Genomic DNA, 19024 nt, shown 5'->3' on the forward strand with positions numbered 1-19024 from the left:
ATTGACAATTATCAGTTTACAATGCCTTTAAGAAAAATTTACAATAAAAGGAACTATTCAACTAGATGATCTCTGTCATTTGTCTGAAGGCTGTGATCCTTTTAAGTTGCAGTTCTCCATGACCCTCAACCTGGAGGTCCCCAGACTGGGGGGCGGATGGCAGTCATGCCAACATCAAAATGTACCCAGATCCTCCTCCACAAAAGACCCTTTTTCCTCTGACCCCACAGCTGGGGTGTGGTTTGGGATCCTCCATCTATGCGCTGGGATGTCAGGGTGTTGCTGCGTCAACCTTTTCTCGTGGACTCCGGCTCCACCATCCGAATGTCACAGAGGCGATTCTTCTTTGTGGCTGTGTCCTTGGCTCGCCGCCCGCAACCCTGACGATGTCCTCAGGGCTGCAGCCATCCGGATCACAGCCACGGGGGGGATCTGCATGTGATTTCTCACCAGCAAGTTTCTGGAGGTCCAAATGGCGTCTTTGATGGCGGCTAGGGTGAGCCTTTCCTCATCACTGAGTTTTTCTGGTTTTGCCGTACTCTGGCTCACCCCATAGAGCACTAGGTGTGCTGTCAGGACCTCCCTTGCTGGCAAGTACGGGAAGTCCTGGGCGCCGGCTGTTGTCCACAGGTCGATAGCAGCACTGCACTCCCAGAGGAGGTGCCGTACCGTCTCCGGTGCGCCACAGCCGGGTCGGGGGCATGCCGCTTTGGCTGCCATTCCTCTGGAGTGCATAACATCCCTGACGGGGAGGATCCCATGTGCCACTTGCCATGACAGGTCCAACAGTCTGTTTGGGAGACCAGGGCGGCTAATGCCTTTCCACACCGCCTCCGCCTCCCCACCTGCAAGTCCCGCAACAGGAATTGGGTCACTTCGAGCCTGTACAACAGAAGTTAAAAAACGCTGGTTTAAAAGAGTGTCCTTACTTTCATTTTCCAGATTAAAATGTGTTAAAAATGTCTTGATGACCTCGTAAGCAGGTGGCAACTGAAAGGCTACAGGTACTCTCAAATTACTTGGCATCAGTTTTAGCTTACGGAGGTATGAACCCATACAATAGTAAGACATTGCACGTGTCTTTACACCGCCCTGTTCAGTCATTACTTGTCGCATGTGGGTGCAGGTGTAATGTGCACCCAGACACAAATATAGGTCTGGAACCCCCATGCCTCCTTTTCCTTTGGGTTTCTTCATTTCTTCTCTCTTCAGTCTCTCCCACTTGGATCCCCATAAAAACTGGAAGATTGTCCTCTCAAGACTTCTTATCGTTTTCCTGGATGGTAAAAACACACTTGCTGCCAGTAAAAACAAAGGGATTATCACAGCTTTTATTATCAGCACTTTTCCATTCAGGGTTAGGTCTCTTTGTTTCCACAGGCCTGTTCTCTGTCTCACTTTTGCTGATATTTCTGTCCAATTTACCTCACCTTTACCTTCTTTATCAAATTTAATCCCTAGTATCTTTTGTTCATTTGAGTTTACCTTTGCCTGTGTTCTTTCACTTGCTGTCCATGGTCCATACAGCTGTAGTTGTGTTTTGTTCTCATTTAGTTTGGCCCCAGATGCTTTCCCATACTGCTCAGTTAATATAAAAGCTCTGTTTATAGATGCCATGTCAGTACACACGATATTAATATCGTCCATATATAAGACACATTTTAGGTCTTGACCTCCACTGCCTGGTATCCTTTGTCCTGTAATCCATTTATCGTTTCTTATCATTTGTGCTAATGGCTCAATGTATATTACGTACAAAATCGCTGACAGCGGGCACCCTTGTCTCACACCTGACCTGATTGGTATTTTTTTTGTTAGATGTCCATTTAGCAGACATTTACTGTAAACATTATTATATATTAACTTTATCCAGTGTTTGAATCTTTCAGGTAGACCTATTTTCTCCAATAACTCAAACAAAAACACATGCGAAACTCTATCAAAGGCTTTTTCGAAATCTAGGTTGGCTATTATTAACTTGGTGTTCTTTTCTTTAGCCATTGCAATATTGTCCCGTATAAGGATTAGACCATCTGTGATCTTTCTCCCTTTAACTGCACACGTCTGGTCTGAGTGTATAATTTGTCCCAAAAACGGTTTTAGTCTCGTTGCTAAAAGTCTACTAAAAAGTTTGCAGTCTATGTTTAAAAGTGTAATCGGTCTCCAGTTCCTCAAGTCCATTTTGTTGTTTCCTTTATAAATTAGGGACACGATTCCACACCTAAAACGCTCAGGTAGCTGGTCCAATTGATCAAATTCTTTAAAAACCTCCAAGATATCTGGTCCCAAGATCTCCCAAAATGTCAGATAAAACTCCACGGGTAAACCGTCTGCTCCTGGTGATTTACCTTTTTTAAAGGCTTTTAAATTCTTTTCCATTTCAATCATATTAAACTCTTTACACATTTCTTCTTTTCCTTCTCTAAACTCTGTCATGTCTTTTAAAATTTCATTAAACATTTTCATCTCTATCTCCCTTTCGTTGTACAAATCTTCATAAAACTCTTCAACAGTCCTCTTTATTCCTTCCGTGGTTTTTTCTTCTATTCCTTGTTTGGTTCTCAGAACTGTTATCGTATCTGTTTTACTCATTATTTTCTTAAAGAAGTATCGTGTACATTTTTCTCCTTCCTCTGCTTCTTTAGTTTTACTTCTTAAAATCATACCTTTACTTCTCTCTTTCGCCATCTCTGTCATTTGTCTTTTTATTTCTCTTATTTCGCTTGCAAAATTAATCCCATTTTGGTTTAAAACATAGTATCTTTGCAATCTTTTTTGCAATCCTTTTAAGACTCGTATTTCTTTGTCCTTTTTTTCTTTTCCTTTGTTACAGAAAAAGGTTTTTGTTCTTTGTTTAACCATTTCCCACCACTTAGCTCTGTTTTCAAACATATCCCGAAGTGTTTGCCAGTCCTTATAGACCATCTCATATTCTGCTCTTATACGGGGGTCTTCTAACAGTGAGCAATTTAATTTCCATAAACCTCTTCCTGGTACTAGGTCCGATATTATTTTACATTTGCATGTTAGCACACAGTGGTCAGAAAAAAAAGCTGGAGTTAGCTGAACATTCAAAGGTACACAGTCTCTTGCCAGTAAGTAATCAATTCTTGATGCTTTGGAGCCATCACCACTGCTCCATGTAAAGCCTTCCTTTTCTGGTTGCAAGCTTTTAAAACAATCTATCAATTTAAAATCTTGTGTTATCTTTCTCAATAAATGTGAAGTTTTATCAAGTTTAAAATCTTCCCCGCACCCTTTCCTGTCTTTACTATTCATTATACAATTAAAATCTCCTCCTACAATTATTGGCAACTTCCCTAGCAAATGTTCTTGTAAGCTTTCTAACAAATCCCATCTTTCATTTTTGCTATTTGGTGCATAAATATTTAAAATTTTGAAATCTTGTCCTAAATAGGTTAGTACTGCTAAAAGTGCTCTACCATCTTTTATCACTTTACTCTCTTTTATTATTACCCTAGGATTGTTTATTAAGATTGCTACACCATCATTTTTATTTTCATTTGATCCACTCCAGATTGAAGGATATGACCACACCTCTTGCCACCAATGATAGCTTTTAAGAAATGGTAGATTACATTCTTGCAGCAATAAAACATCATTTCTCATATCTTTTAGAGATGTTAAAACCGTATGGGCCCTTAAATTTGTCTTAATACCCCTCACGTTAATTGTTGAGATCGTGAGGGACATGAAAATGAGAACAAACCACATTACTCATATTGTCATTTTTTCATACAAAGGCTCTTGCCATCATTCATCCATTATCCTTGTCTTTTTCCATGGTGTTCTGTTTTACCCTTTCTCCTTGTTCCAGCTCTTGTAATGTGTTGGTTTTTTCATAATTATCTTTTGGACTTGACTGACCTAATAACGGAAGAAAAGATGTTTCATTGGGAGAGTCTGATGGAAAGATTCTAGATTCCTGCAAGGATTCATCTGATACCACATCATCCCTTCCTCTTTTTCCCTCTGGAATGGGACTTTGAGGTAAAGAGTCCTCAGCTGGTCTTTTAGCAGTTTGTATTACTGGTCTCTGTTCTTCTGTTTCCTTCTCCGTAATTTGTAACACCTGTCCCTGATGTTCTCCCTGTTCTTCAGTTAATTGTTTTTCAAGCTCCGCCCCCTTTTCCTCCTCTGTCATTGGTTCCTCTAGTAACTCACCAACCTCTTCTGCAGGTGTTTCCACTTCTCTCCTAATTAAGTCATCTTGTTTTCCCTTGCCCGCCTTAACTTTGTTTGCAAATGACTGTGGACAGTCTTTAAACAAGTGGTTTTCCATTCCACACAAGTTACATTTCCTTCCTTTATCACACTCTTCAACAGTGTGTCCTACTTCTCTGCATTTCCGGCAGAATGCTTTCTCACATGCTTCCACCAAATGTCCATGCTCCCCACATTGTCTGCATAATTTTGGTTGACCTTGGTAATGAATATAGCCTCTGTTTTCCCCCAACACGATTACCTGCGGCAGGTGTTTTAATCCCTGAAAGCCCTCTGGGTCCTCAAACTGTTGGATTGGTATCCTCCATGCACAGTTCCAAATGCCGTCAATGTCCCTAACTTTCACTGCTTGCCCTCTTACATTACAAAATCTACTCAGCCAAAGGCAAATGTCTTCACCACTCACCATCTCATTAAACATTCTTACAATCACTGTTTTTCTAGTATTGTCAGTCAGTTTCACAATTTCGAACATGTCGAACTCCTTTTTTACCTTTTCCAGTCTTGTCCAGAAGTCTTTCCATAGTGTCTCAGTCAGAAAACTTACATCGAATCCTTTGTTGAAAGGCAAGGTCAGGATGCAATTTAGATCGTCTGGCTTGAATCCCAGAAGCTGTTGGATCATCTTCCGCGAGAAATCCATACGTGACATCTTCTCCACCGTCAACCTGAAGAGAAATCGCACACTGTGGTGCCTCCTCGCATCAGCGCGAAGCGCCGACATCACGGAGGCACCACAGAGTCAAAAAGCACACAAAAGTTAACAAATTTCAAACAACTTCAAATGTCAAGATTTCTCCTCTATTTGTGTAAAAAGGTCTTGCTACAGATTAAGCAATAACCTTCTCCACCCCAAGGAGCGGATCGCAACTCGTAAAACCAGATGCAGCGTCTGATAAGAACAGATACTACACTTGATCTTAGCCAAAAGGCCGAGAAGCGATACCACAAAAGGTCTGAGGACAGGACGCCGTTCCGCTCATTGTCATTCTGACTCACGGTTAAAAATACATCATTACATTTAAACTGATAACGAAACCAGAGACCACGTTAACGCCGTCGTAGCAGCGTTACGCGATCGAGACACGCCAGGATGCTGTGCGGATGTAAACTGGATAAAAAGTTAAGCTGAGAGAAAAAAAAAACCACAGCTTTGCTTCCGGGTCACGTGGCACACTTTGGTCCAATAAGAAACAAAACAGCCCAAAGCGGCAAAAATAATAAATTAATACAACTTTTCTTCACATTTATTTTAAAATAAGCTTCAAGCGTTTACTATGCAAACTATATTCTTTATTATTAAGCACACTGAATTGCCCCGTGTTTGAAACGTGCTACATTAATAAAACTGCCTTGCCCATTCTCACGCAATCTATGAAATTTAATAAAGCTGTACTGGGCTTCATGTATAAACGCGCTGGGGGAAAGAAAATGTTAAGTTTGGTTAAATAAAAATATTAAAATAAATACAAGGAACCGTATCGAAAAAAAAACTGTCCTAAATATTTTTTATGACGATGCATTCATCACCACTCCCACTCCAGCCAACTTTAGCTCCATTCAAACATTCCTCGCCTATTTATTTATTTTTATTGCCAATTTAACCACCTTTAAATTAAATAACCGTCCATCCAAGAAAACTTTAGCTAATTAAGCGAAGCTGGAATGCACCTGCAGGTTGTAAACCTAATTAAACTTAATTAGCCACTTATTTATTGATTCATACAGTTGCTTGAGTCATTCAAAAGTAAGAAAAGCACGTCAAACAATAAATAATTATTACAGTCCCTCACCTGCAACAGCGGCCTGTAGGCCTCGCCTGCAGACACCAGGCGCCATTTTACCTCCTCCATAAAATGATTTTGATAAGCAAAAGTAGTTAACGCTAGGTGTACCAACATGTCAACATGCTGGCTAATGTCTAAATAGAAAGTAGATCTAAACTTACTAATGTCGCGGTCTTCTGATAAGAGTCTGGGCCGTCGAAATTAACGATGTCCGTTATTGTGCGCATGCGCAATCTATGTTGTGTATGTTCGCCATATGCAATCATGTAGCCCAAAATGGCTGACGTAACGAGTTTAAAAGTGGAGAAAAAACATCAACACGATAAAAAAAATATCTGGGAATAAACGTCACACTAATTCAAGTCAAGTCGCTTAACTAACTTGTGAGTCTCACAATCACAGCCAAAATGTGTCAAAGTTTAAATGAGGAAATTTAAAGCAACTTTTATTAAGAATTAAATTTCTTCATTGAATAGTACAGAGACAATTTAAAAACTTGATGATCTAGATCCTGAATGGAGATTATAGGGGACATCAGATTAATTGCGTCACTTTTTGGCAAATCACTTGGTAAATTGCTAAAAGCCAGGAAGTGAGGATGAGTTGTGTACTTGTTGCTAATATGATGTGTTTCCAGTATGCATGCCACACATAACTGAGGTTGTTCTGATCATTTTGGGACATGGTCACTGAGGAGCCTACCAGAAAGAAGGGTTATAGATACATAAAAAACAAACTTTAGGCAACAGGCACAGTTGCATCTTATGGCTGATATCTGCTGCAGGCCTCAGTTCCTGCAGTCCTGCCATACAGCACCAGAGGCCAGAACAGCTGCACCAAATCAGCAATCAGCTGCTCCTGAAGCCTTTTAAGCCTCCGCACTCCATTATTCAGGAGGCACAGTGACAGAGTTGACTATGATCTAGAGACTCTAGTAATCCCACTGTGATCTCCAGTACTAGGGTTTATGGTTAAAATTTTTGTGCCCCAGTTTGATTACGGTTACGGTTAATTTGTGCTTTTGCCACCCGTTTGTGAATCTCCAATCCTCAGTTTAGTTTGTCTTTGTGTTTAGCCTTTGAGGATTTTTAGTTGGGGAGATTTCTAGTTTTCTAGCTTTAATATTTGTGGGTCTTTAGGTTTTGGTAATTGATTAGGTTTATTATTTTAGTAACAATTTTGTGGTTGGTTTAGAATAGGCGCATTTCCCTTTTGGTCTCCTCTCTCTGGTTAAACCAAATTTGTTTGATACTGGTCAGTTCAGTTACGTCCAGTTAAACTACGTTTTCAATTCAGTGCAGGGAAAATAATATAAAATGTGTTTTTTGATTGACATTCTTGCCATTAGTTTTTTTCATAGACTAGTTTCCAACAAATAATTAAAAATACTTTTTAACCCCAAAGTCATTTCAATACGTCTGTTCTAATGAACTGATTTTAAAATATCAGAATTTTAAATTAGGATCCCCATTCAACAGGAAAGCAGGAAGCACTCAATTCATCAGCTACAGGGGCGCGTCTAAAAATAATTTTTAGGGGTGGCCCCATGGGTGGCAAGCCTTTTTGTAAGGGGGAACATGCCCACCCTCTGGACATGCCCAGCTGTAAAAAAAAAGGAAAACCTCTTTATTTACCAACCTGCTGCTAACTGAACCAAACCCAACACAAACAAAGTATTAAATGTTCAATCAACTTGAGATGGAAATCTGCCACTTATTTGTAGAGCTGTTGGTTTGATTCCCAAAATCCAAATTAAATACAGTCTATGTGACACACACATATGCACACACAGTCAAAAAAACACACACATTATTGTTTTTGACTGTGTATTCTGTTCATCTGGACACAAGTTGGTAACGATAAATCTATCATAGTATTAGATAATAATAATCACATAGTAATGACAACAGTTGACCATTTTTGACCGAGATTATTTAACCCAAAAGAAACAAAAGATTTGCAAATGAAAATGAAACTCCAACAAAATAAATGTGAAACGCAACTAGGGCAAAGTTTACATCTGGAAAAGAATTTGCTTTCTTACCTGCAAATGCACCATAAAAGAAAAAGAACACCACAATAAAATCATTGTTGTGTTTTGGTAGAACTCATAGTTCACAGCAGAACTTCTAGGGTGAGTCAAGGTCAAGGAAGTAACTAATTTACGAAATTCAAACCAGCGGGCGAAGGGGCGTGTCAATCTGAGGAAAAGGTAAAAGAAACACATTTCTGTGAAAAATCTGACACTGGATTGGTCTCAGATTATGATCACATTTAAACCCTTTTAGATTATCATCAACCTCGAAATAAATACACTGTAGCTTAATTTTGTGGATAACAAGAGTTCCATCCATCCATCCATCCATTCATCCATTTTCATCCACTTATCCGGAGTCGGGTCGCGGGGGCAGTAGCCTAAGGCGAGAGGCCCAGACTTCCCTCTCCCCAGCCATTTGGGCCAGCTCCTCCGGGGAATCCCAAGACATTCCCTGGCCAGGTGAGAGACACAGTCCCTCCACCGTGTCCTGGGTCTACCTTTAGACCTCCTCCCGGTTGGACGTGCCCAGAAAACCTCACCAGGGAGGCGTCCAGGAGGCATCCTGACCAGATGCCCGAGCCACCTCAACTGGCTCCTCTGGATGTGGAGGAGCAGCGGGTCTACTCCGAGCCCCTCCCGAATGACCGAGCTTCTCACCCTATCTCTAAGGGGAGCCCAGACACTCTTCGGAGAAAACTCATTTTGGCCGCTTGTATCCGCAATCTCATTCTTTCGCTCACTACCCAAAGCTCATGACCATAAGTGAGGGTAGGAACGTAGATCGACCGGTAAATTGAGAGCTTCGCCTTCTGACTCAGCTCTCTCTTCACCACGACAGACCGGTACAACACCCGCATCACTGCAGATGCAGCACCAATCCGCCTATCGGTCTCACGCTCCAGTTTTCCCTCACTCGTGAACAAGACCCCGAGATACCTAAACTCCTCCACTTGGGGCAGGACCTCATCCCTGACCCGGAGAAGGCATTCTACCCTTTTCCGACTCAAGACCATGGTCTCAGATTTAGAGAAGCTGATTGTCATCCCAGCTGCTTCACACTCGGCTGCGAACCGCTCCAGCGAAAGCTGAAGATCACGTTCTGATGAGGCCAACATCTGCAAAAAGCAGAGACCTGATCCTCAGACCACCAAAATGGATGCCCTACATTTGTGATAACAAGAGTTCACTAAAGAAAAATATTTTTGCATTTTAAATGTTAGAATATCCCATTATCGGTGAAAACCTTAAAGCTCTGATTTAAAACCAAGTAACAGAAGAGCCAGTCAAAATTATCTACATCCTTCAGTGAACTGAACCCTGCAGGTGAGCATGTTTTAATCTCGTTTTCATCTCGCGATATTTCCGTTAAATTCAATTGTCTTTTTGTGTCTTATCACACATAATAGTAGTCATTTCTAACGAGTCTAAAAGGAGATCGGGATATTTAAATATAAGGATGTGTTAACTTGTTACACATCATTTAAACGTTTTTTTTATTCTAATCTGAATAGTGAACGCAGAGGAAAACAGATTAGGAATGGAACGCGACCCCGCGAGATTTGATGAGTTTGAGTGAATGCCACGTCTGACTAGAGGCATCAACGTTGGCACAAACTTCAGCACTTCACTTTGGTGGCACAACAACGTGTGACATCTGACACTGTCCGGTAGGCCTGAACCAGTAGCTTTAAATAGTGTTTTCTGCATTTTACTGTGGTCTTCATGTTGTAGCGTCAAGCTAGCTCATTGGGAATTAGCTTGCTAGCTAGCAGGCTTTCTGGACAACTTAGAAGCAGAGCTCTGGTCTGTGTTTGATGTTCGGCTTTTGCTGTTTACTGTGAGATGAAAGTTGATTCTTTCCACTGAAAATCAAAGCGATTATCAGCTTTAGCTCAACGGATTTGTGACTCCGTCAGCAGATAAACACAAAGCTAGCATCAACAGAGTTACCGTTAACATAAGTAACATTAGCTCTGTGTACACGGCTGCTAGATCAGTTTTCTTCTGTTTTTATATAAAATGGGTAGAGTAATCTTATTAATTCAGTTATAAATGGGTTTAGAAACACAGACCTTTTGAATCGTGTTTGAAAATTGCTTAAACACGTTTGAATCAGATTTTCTTAGTTTTTAGGTGAGTTGGATAGTTTTAATACAGGAAATCAGGAGAATGTCTGATTAGATGTAGAAAACTGGATGGATCCGCATCTCACTTTAATCTGGAGTCACGCGATGATCCCACTAAAATGAGCTTTGTGTTTGTTACAAAAGATCTGTGTTGAGGTTTTCTAAATCTTAAACTTAAAGATGCTGGGTCATGATTTCATAAACTGTTTAAATAAAGAGTAATGAGTGTTTTCCTATCCGGTACAAATGCATAAGTCAACAGCAAATATGAGGCAAGCTGTTAACCTGAGATCCTTCTTCTTAAGCGTAATCAAACATGATGGGTGTGGCTGCATCAATAATGAGCCCCCTCACGCCAGCTCTGGTGGAAATACAGTAAATTACACACTCCACATGAAAGAAGAAAATAAATGGTTCCTACTATCCAAAAAGAGTAGAAATTCATTCTGTACCTAATGTTTCTTTAACTTCATCTCTTGTTTTCCTCTTTTGTTACAGATAGTAAAATGGGTTTTGTGCGTCTGCTACCACTGACACTAGCCACATCTGTATTACTGCTGTTAGCTTCTTATTCAGCCTCTGGTCACAGCCATTCCCACGGCGACGGACATGGGCACCATCACCATGGGCACCATCACCACAGTCACTCCCATGGAGAGGACGATCACCACGGACATGTAAAGATGTTCCATGGAGCGAGCAAGTGGAGCGCTGAGGCCAATCTGCCTCACCATGAGGATGAGCAGGATCACGGACACGCACATTCCCACAACCACGGACACGCTCACGACCACGGACACGCACATTCCCACGATCACGGACACGCTCACGACCATGGACACGCACATTCCCACGACCAAGGACACGCTCACGACCACGGACACGCACATTCCCACGACCACGGACACGCTCACGACCACGGACACTCGCACGGAGCCGAGAAAATGAGGAGAGACACAAATGGAGAGAAGAGGGACACGATGGAGCTCTGGACGCAGGTGTGATCGGTGTGAATAAATATCCATTTTGTTCTAGTGTTCAAATTACTGAGTCTGTTTACAATGTGACTGTTTATCTGGGAAATAGATTTATAAAGTTAAAGTCCCATTAGTTGTCACACACACTGATGTGTGTGCGAAATTTCTTCTCCGCATTTGACCCATCCCCTGGGGGAGCGGTGAGCTGCAGACAAGCCGCGCTCGGCAACCGTTTGGTGGTTTAACCCCCCAATCCAACCCCTTAATGCTGAGTGTCAAGCAGGGAGGCATTGGGTCCCATTTTTTCAAAGTCTTTGGTATGACCCGACCAGGAATCGAACCCTGATCTCCCAGTCTCAGGGCGGCCACTCTACCACTAGGCCACTGAGCTGATCATTTCTCATTTATTTTAAAATCTAAGCATGTTGACATAGTCAAACATTTTTGTGTCATCATCCAAGACGGATGAATCAATACCTGTTATTCCCCAATTTACTATTATTTATAAGTATTTTTAAATAATATACAAATATTTCAGATTAATAAACCGCTTTAGCCGCTTTAACGCTCAAAGAAAACAAATGTAATTGGAAACAAAACGCCACCATTTGTGTTCAGGATAAACTTGAGATGTTAAACCAGCTGTTATCACATGACCTACTTCCTGTTTGTGATGGAATTTCATTAAATGAGAAAAATCTTTTATACCAGGCACAAATGCAAAATGTGAAATGTTATAATTTTTGTGAAAATATTAGATGTTTGACAAACACCTCAAAGCAAATCAAGTGTTGCTGCTAACGTGCTTCTATCAGAAGTTGGCTTTCTTGTTTTTATTTATTATAACATTTAGTTATTGATGCTGATCAATAAAATCACATTTAAACCTTTTTTTTTCTTATATCATCGTTTCTACTTCCGGTTTGGCTTTGATGCTTTATGCTAGTTTCCTTTTCTCTGCTTGAAAGCATCACCGTAGTAAAAACGTCCTTCCATCGCTGTCTGCAGGCTATCGGAGCCACCCTGCTGATCAGCGCCGCTCCGTTCTTCATCCTGTTTCTGATCCCGGTTCAGTCCAACAGCGACCAGCACCAGAACCTGCTGAAGGTGCTGCTGAGTTTCGCCTCTGGCGGACTGCTGGGTGACGCCTTCCTCCACCTCATCCCTCACGCTTTGGGTAGGAACTTTGAAGGCTATTTATGCTGAATCTGTCTCAAACATTTGAAATGAAACAATAACAGAACTTTTAGTTTGTCTTCTTGAATGATTACGTTTGATTCCTCCCGGTGTGTTTTCCACACAGAACCCCACTCTCATCATGGAGATGAAGGCCACTCGCACGCTAGCGAGCAATCACACGGCCACGGTCACTCCCACGGTACGTAGATGCTTCACAACCAGACCATAAAAACACGGATCAGGATCCTAACCTGACCCTCTCCCTCCACAGGAGCCGCCCACGGTCACATGATGTCTGTAGGTCTGTGGGTTCTCGGTGGGATCATCGCCTTCCTGGCGGTTGAGAAGTTTGTCCGTCTGCTGAAGGGAGGACACAGTCACGGGCATTCTCACTCGCAAGGTACACACACTTTTTTCTGGAAAACTCCTTTTTAAAATAAATCTGATTCAAGTGTTTTTGTCCTAATTTCAGTGTTTAACAGTTAGAATCAACTTTGTGTAAAACTATGAAAAAACAAGGTTTTTATCATTTTGAACAATAATTTATAGTTAGCCCCCCCCCCAATACCTCACATGATCACATGACTACAAACACCTGCTCTCTATGGGATGTTTGGGTTTTTGTTTTGCTGCTGTGGCCCCCAGACTCTGGACCTCTCTCCCCCTGAGCCTGAGATCAGTGGACTCAGTGGTCTCCTTTAAAAAGCAGCTGAAGACTCACTTGTTCAAGCTGGCTTTTGTTTGACCTTCTTCACCTCTCTCTCTTTACACCGAGGACACCGAAGCGCCGGGAGGCGAAGCACTCACGAAATTCGGCCGCTGCTCCTCAGTTCAGACCAGACGCTTGTTTCTCCGCTCCGGTCGAGGCGCGCCTCGTAGTTTCTTTTAACCACTTGGTGTCCTCCATTTCCTCTCCGCCTTTTCTCTGCTCTTTTCCTCGACACCCTAGCCTGGCAAGCCAGACTAAATAAATGTATTATTTAGTCTGGCCACGCTCCATTGACGGCTCTCAGTTGTGGGGCGGGTTCTACCGTTGTCTTTCAAATGATCTCCGCATGCTACTGGACAATGAATGTGACATACTCTTGTTTCACGCTGTTGCATCATCCCACCCACCAGGCATATAGAGTGCCCTGATTGACCCACAAAGCAGATAAAGCTCTGTGATTAGTTCACTAAGCAGATAGAGCACTATGATTGACCCACCATTATGGACCAATCACAGTTCTTTATGTGTTTGAAACCCCTCTAGAGAGCTGTGATTGGCTAGCCAGAGTCCTGGTAGGAGCTGCGGAGGTTCCAATGGAGCGTGCCTAGACCAAACTTTGCAAAGCAAGAATTTGGTCTAGTTCACTAGGCTATCGACACCCCCCTCCCCCTTGCTGTTTGTGTGTGTGTTTGTACGTGTGTGCGTGAACCAATGGTGTGAACCAGTTGTTAATAGCTGGCCTACGACTTTCTGCCGCTCTGTCCTGTTTGCTCTGGTTGAAAGACACCCAAAACCACACACCCTTCACGTGGACACACACACACACACACTCACACACACACACTCACACAAGTTCGCTGTGTGTGTGTGTGTGTTTGTGTGGTTTTTATGCAGTGTCTGTTTACGAACACATTTGACTATTGCGGAATTGTATTTTGAAATGCTTTATTTTGTTAAATTTACCGGCCTGCCTCTCATGTCTAGGTTTGACTTCCTGCCAGAATTGACGCGGTTCACCCGCGGCTCGCGAAAAAAATAGAGCAGACGCTGAAACGATTGCTGCACGGCGCGGGCTGGAACGCCGGCGTGCGGCGCTTCGGCGGCCCATGTGGTCTATAAAATAGGATAACCAGTCCCCGTTTCGCAGAGCTTCGGCGGCCGGTGTGTCCCCAACGTTATTCTGCTCTCCCCACCTATACCACCTTCCTCAGGATCCACTGATTTCCCTCTTTCCTATTCACTCTCTTTCTTAACATTCTTTTTAATCACAATTGTCTATTTTTTGCTCATTTTAAAAATATTTTTAACCATTTTCTAAATTCTTTTTTATATTTTTACATTTTTTGTTTTTGTGAAGCACCTCGTGATTTTTATCTTGAGAGGCGCTATAGAAATGATATTTTCTTCTTCTTCTTGTGTGGCCTCTAAAATAGCTTTAGAGGTGGCTTGCAATCTGTAATTAGGCCAGAAGATGTCGCTAAACTCAACACATCGAACTTGTTAGAGAGTCTTGTTAGGGACTTGTTAGAAATGAGTCTAATTTTCTGCTTTTATTCCATCAGCTGCTCCCAAGGAAAAGGACAGTGATGGAGAGAATGAGAAGGAAAAACAGAAGAAAGAAGAGAAAGGAAATAAAGTTGCAAAAGTGCCCAAAAAAGAGGAGAAAAAGAGCACAGGTGGGCGTGTTTATCGAACATGAAAGAGCTCCATCTACTGGTCAAACCATGAACTGCGTGTTTGTTTGGTGCAACTCGGTGGAAAACGGCTGAATGACCACATTTCTGTTTAATGCAGTTCGAGGAAAAAAAGTATCTTTATTACGTAACAATCCTTTTTTTTGTGACTCAAGTTTTGTTTTGTTTCCTTTAAATCAGACATCAAGGTGTCTGGTTACCTGAACCTGGCAGCCGACTTCACACATAATTTCACAGATGGCTTGGCGATCGGCGCGTCATTTCTAGTCGGACCAGCAGTGGGCGCTGTCACCACCCTGACCATCCTGCTGCATGAGGTCCCTCATGAGATTGGAGACTTTGCCATCCTGGTGCAGTCGGGCTGCACCAAAAGGAAGGTAACCGACGCCTCTGGATGGAAGTTTCTGAAGAACTTTAAAAAAAACAAAACTTAAAAGACTTTTTTTTTTTTTAAGAAAAAATTTAAAACTCACCTCAAAGGATCCAAGTGAAGTGTTTCCCCATTCAACTTTTTCATGTAGGATTTGTTTCATTGAAAGTATTAAAGGGACTTTACGGACTTTTGAATTTTTATGCTCGTGATTGCCCCCTCAGGCCAAAAGCGTAACAGCAGCTTCAATAGTAGGCTCGTGCACGAGGCGCACATGCTGTACGTGCACACTCCTTAACGAAAATAACAGCTGAGACAGTCCCTTGTGTGTGTGTGTGTGTGGCCCGGAGGACAGAGGACAGGAGAACGTGCAGCTAATTAATTAAATAATTAGGTTCTGTACCTTTCTCTTCAGCACAGCCGACAAAGGTTTATGATGGGTCAGTCCTCCTGCATGCTCAGATCATTCCCTTCCCTTGCTTGAAAAATTGTTCCAAAATGAAAGTTGAACCCACATCTTTTTATCTGTGAATTCAATGCTGTTCGGCGAGTCTCAAAAAAAAATTTGGGCATCTTACTGTAAAAAAAAATACCATTAATGTAAAAAAGAAACTCTAAATGAATTCTGTTCACATCCAGAATCAAACCCGGTTCTTCTGCATGAGAGTCAGACATCTTACAAAGTGCGCTACACTCTAGTAACATTCACAGTATCTAACTTTTATATCCTTGATGACAGCTGAAACAACATCAAACCAAAGAACGGTTCGGAGCGAAAATGGCTATTTTGTTGCTAATTTGCAGGAAACATCTAGAAGAAAGTTCTACAGAAAGTAGCTAAGGGTCCTCAGAAATGTAGCTAGCTTTGTCACTAGGCGTTAGGAACAGCGACAAAGTGGCACTGCCTCTCTCTCTGCTGCTAAAGCTACGGATAGCAAATGCTACGGGCGATGCCTGAGCGTGAACGCGCATGAAGCAGCCTGCTCGACCCGAGCATCTCTCTTTTTCTGTGATTTTACAGAAAAACAGGCAATCACAGTAAAAATGCCAGGGCTCATTCTACAGGACCAGGGCATTGCAGGAGAACGTATGAAGAAGACATTTATTATTTCTATACATGTTTTGGCTGTCAAACTTCCATAATGTCCCTTTAAAACATGCAAACTCTGTTGTAAAATACTAAAATACTAAAAAGTTTGTCAAACATGCTTGTTTGGGTAGATAAGTATTACTTTTATCTTTAATCTCGACACTTTAGCTTCTCACTAACGGTCTGCTGATTGCAGAATGATCCTAATTTAATATATTTCGGATTTTCTGTCATATTTTATCACTCAATGTGTAAAACTGTAGATTTAATAATTTAAGAATATAATTAATTTCACAAACAAAGAAAATAAGTATTTTTTTGTATTTAAACATGTTTATCAAACAATTAAAGGTGTAAAATTTTCTATTTGTGCAGAAAATTTATTAGAAATCTGTTTCCCTTATTTATAGACTTGATCCTTTTAAATTTAGCTAACAAAGTAAAATAAGTGTTAGCACCCGTGCTAATGTCGTTGTTCCTCTCCAGGCCATGTGTCTACAGCTGCTGACGGCTTTGGGAGCTCTGGCCGGGACCGCTTGCTCCCTACTGGCTGAAGGTGTGGGCGCCGCGGCGACCGCCTGGATCTTGCCCTTCACAGCCGGTGGGTTTGTTTACATCGCCACGGTGACGGTGCTCCCCGAGCTGCTGGCGGGCCGCTCCAGTTTTGGCCAGTCTCTGATGGAGATCCTGGCTCTGCTGTTTGGAGTCGGCATGATGGTTCTGATCGCAGAGTACGAGTGAGACGCAGCGGAGCGGACGGGAACGTTTACGGCACAAAACCAGGAGGAACTGACAGGGAAAAGACCGTTTTAGGTTAAACGTGGACTCTTTCTGTTTTTTATCCGTGTCTTTTTTTAGCTGTGTTTTGGAAACATTTAGCGTCTTTAATCGTTGACGTGCTTTTCCTCGTTTTGTTTATTTTTAGAAAAGTCAACTTTAATAAAAAGGTCTCCACGGTGATGTACGAGAGCTGGAATGTAAGAGAGAAAATATGGAGAGGGACCAAGAAACTGTTTGGAAAATGATTCCAAGATGGACGCCATTTTTCTCTCCTGAGTTCTCCTCGGTCACGTTAAAAGACGGAGCCGTCTCATGAGTTCTGATTGTCCACGTTTTCTACATTCCACCTAAATATAAAGCCATGACTTCTCTAAGTGGTCAAACGGCATCATTTACTGTTTTTTTACGCTCCTCAAAAATCCTTAGATCCTTCAAGCACGTCCAGCTGTTCTGAACGTCCACAATAAACATGGTGAAACCGTTAAACGAGCTGCTTGTGATCCACGATGTTTTCTCTTGACACAGCGATCAGCTGATTCTGGCTTAAAGCCGTGCGTATTTACTCTGAGTTAAAACCATTTGATCACGAAAAGAGCGTCCCAGATCCGACCTGCTGGGCGGAGGAATGATTTCCTGTGAAGAGCTGATTCTGATCTGATGAAGGACCTCTCCATCCATGAGGAGCGTCTCCACCAGGGTTTGTTTTAATGGGAATGCTGAAAATGCTTTTTTTTTTACCTGTTTTACAGAAACGAGGAAGAAAATCACAAGTTCAAACATCAAAAATATGTTTGGTTTGTTTCTTTGTAGAAACTTTTCCCAAGACCGACCCACGATGTGACCGGCCCGCTCTACCCGTACACGAGCTGTTGGATCATTCAGATGTTTTCCAACTGTTCTCTAGAAAACAGTTTAATTTATGTTTCTGATCTCTTATTCACATATTTTCTCCTCAGATGATTAATGATCTCTGATAAAAGTTGTTTTTCTTCTCAGAAATAAAATAATAAATTTCCTTTGATGATGCAAATGTGTTAAAACATGTTTACTGAACATTGAATCAAGATCCAGTCCAGGATTTTAATGGAGCCCGGCGATGATTGGGTGGGTTTGATTTGAATCTTTCAGCGTTTGCATCAGGCGACGGCAGCTTCCCTCAGCCTCAGGTGTTCGTCTGCAGTCATTATTGGGCAGCAGTAGCTCAACAGGTAGAGCGGGTTTGATCCCGGCTCCGGACAGAATTCTGCTGTTGTGTCCTTGGGCAAGACGCTTAACCCACCTTGCCTGCTGGTGGTGGTCGGAGGGACCGGTGGCGCCTCTGTCAGTGCGCCCCGGGGCAGCTGTGGCTACATCGTAGCTCATCACCATCAGTGTGTGAATGGATGAATGATGCACTGTAGTGTAAAGCGCTTTGGAGTCCTTACTCTGAGAGGCGCTGTACAAGTGCGGGTCATTTATCATTAGAAACTGAAACGAAAAGGAAAGCGCCAATAATTTATGGTTTCTAGTTAAATCGAAATGTTCTGCAGAAGAAAAAGGAATTTATTCTCTGCAGTGTGAAAAAAACCAAACAAGTTTTATTAGTGGCTGGTTCATCAAGCTCCGTTGACCCGCTAATCACCTGCTGATTAAAACCAGGTGAGTTGAAGCAGGAAAACAACTAAAACATGCAGGATGGCGGCCTTCGAGGGACCAGGGTGCCCCACCCCTGATCTAGAGAAGAGCTGCGATGGCAGAAAAGTTAAAGCTTTAATATTCCTGCAGGATCATATTTTTCTGCTCTGATTCTGGCGTCTAACTTTATTTTGGTGTCGTCTTAATGGATGAAAAACGAGCAGGAAATAACTTTATTTTTGATGAGAAGGAAAATCTGTTTGCTGCTTTGTTAGTTAGAGTTAAGGTTAGGTAGAGTTAAGGGTCTGCGCTGCTTGTGTTCTCAATAAAGAGATCTGACCACAGGAACAAGCATCAGCCTCAACTTGTGTTACACTCGTGACCTGTGTCACCTGTTAAAACGACCGAGTTGTTA

At 42.1% G+C, this 19024-nt stretch overlaps 2 protein-coding genes and 1 pseudogene across 2 annotated transcripts; 1 reads left to right on the forward strand and 2 right to left on the reverse strand.

Moving 5' to 3' along the window:
* Positions 1 to 29: 29 nt before the first annotated feature.
* Positions 30 to 4870, reverse strand: LOC129165163 (uncharacterized). The gene is made up of 2 exons (XM_054747581.2): positions 4739 to 4870; positions 30 to 1276 (listed from the first exon to the last, which is right to left on the reverse strand). The coding sequence occupies exon 2, from the start codon at positions 1195 to 1197 to the stop codon at positions 328 to 330; it is 870 nt and encodes a 289-aa protein (XP_054603556.1). The 5' UTR covers positions 1198 to 1276; positions 4739 to 4870; the 3' UTR covers positions 30 to 327.
* Positions 4871 to 5057: 187 nt separating this feature from the next.
* Positions 5058 to 5189, reverse strand: LOC129166204 (U2 spliceosomal RNA; annotated as a pseudogene).
* Positions 5190 to 9437: 4248 nt separating this feature from the next.
* slc39a7 (solute carrier family 39 member 7) lies at positions 9438 to 17484 on the forward strand. Its single transcript, XM_015975239.3, has 8 exons — positions 9438 to 9737; positions 10695 to 11194; positions 12182 to 12350; positions 12477 to 12551; positions 12624 to 12752; positions 14624 to 14737; positions 14936 to 15132; positions 16702 to 17484. Exons 2-8 carry the CDS (start codon positions 10703 to 10705, stop codon positions 16954 to 16956), a joined length of 1431 nt encoding a protein of 476 aa, XP_015830725.3. The 5' UTR covers positions 9438 to 9737; positions 10695 to 10702; the 3' UTR covers positions 16957 to 17484.
* Positions 17485 to 19024: the final 1540 nt, after the last annotated feature.

Source organism: Nothobranchius furzeri, chromosome 19, assembly GCF_043380555.1.
Source record: "Nothobranchius furzeri strain GRZ-AD chromosome 19, NfurGRZ-RIMD1, whole genome shotgun sequence".
Lineage (NCBI taxonomy): Eukaryota > Metazoa > Chordata > Actinopteri > Cyprinodontiformes > Nothobranchiidae > Nothobranchius > Nothobranchius furzeri.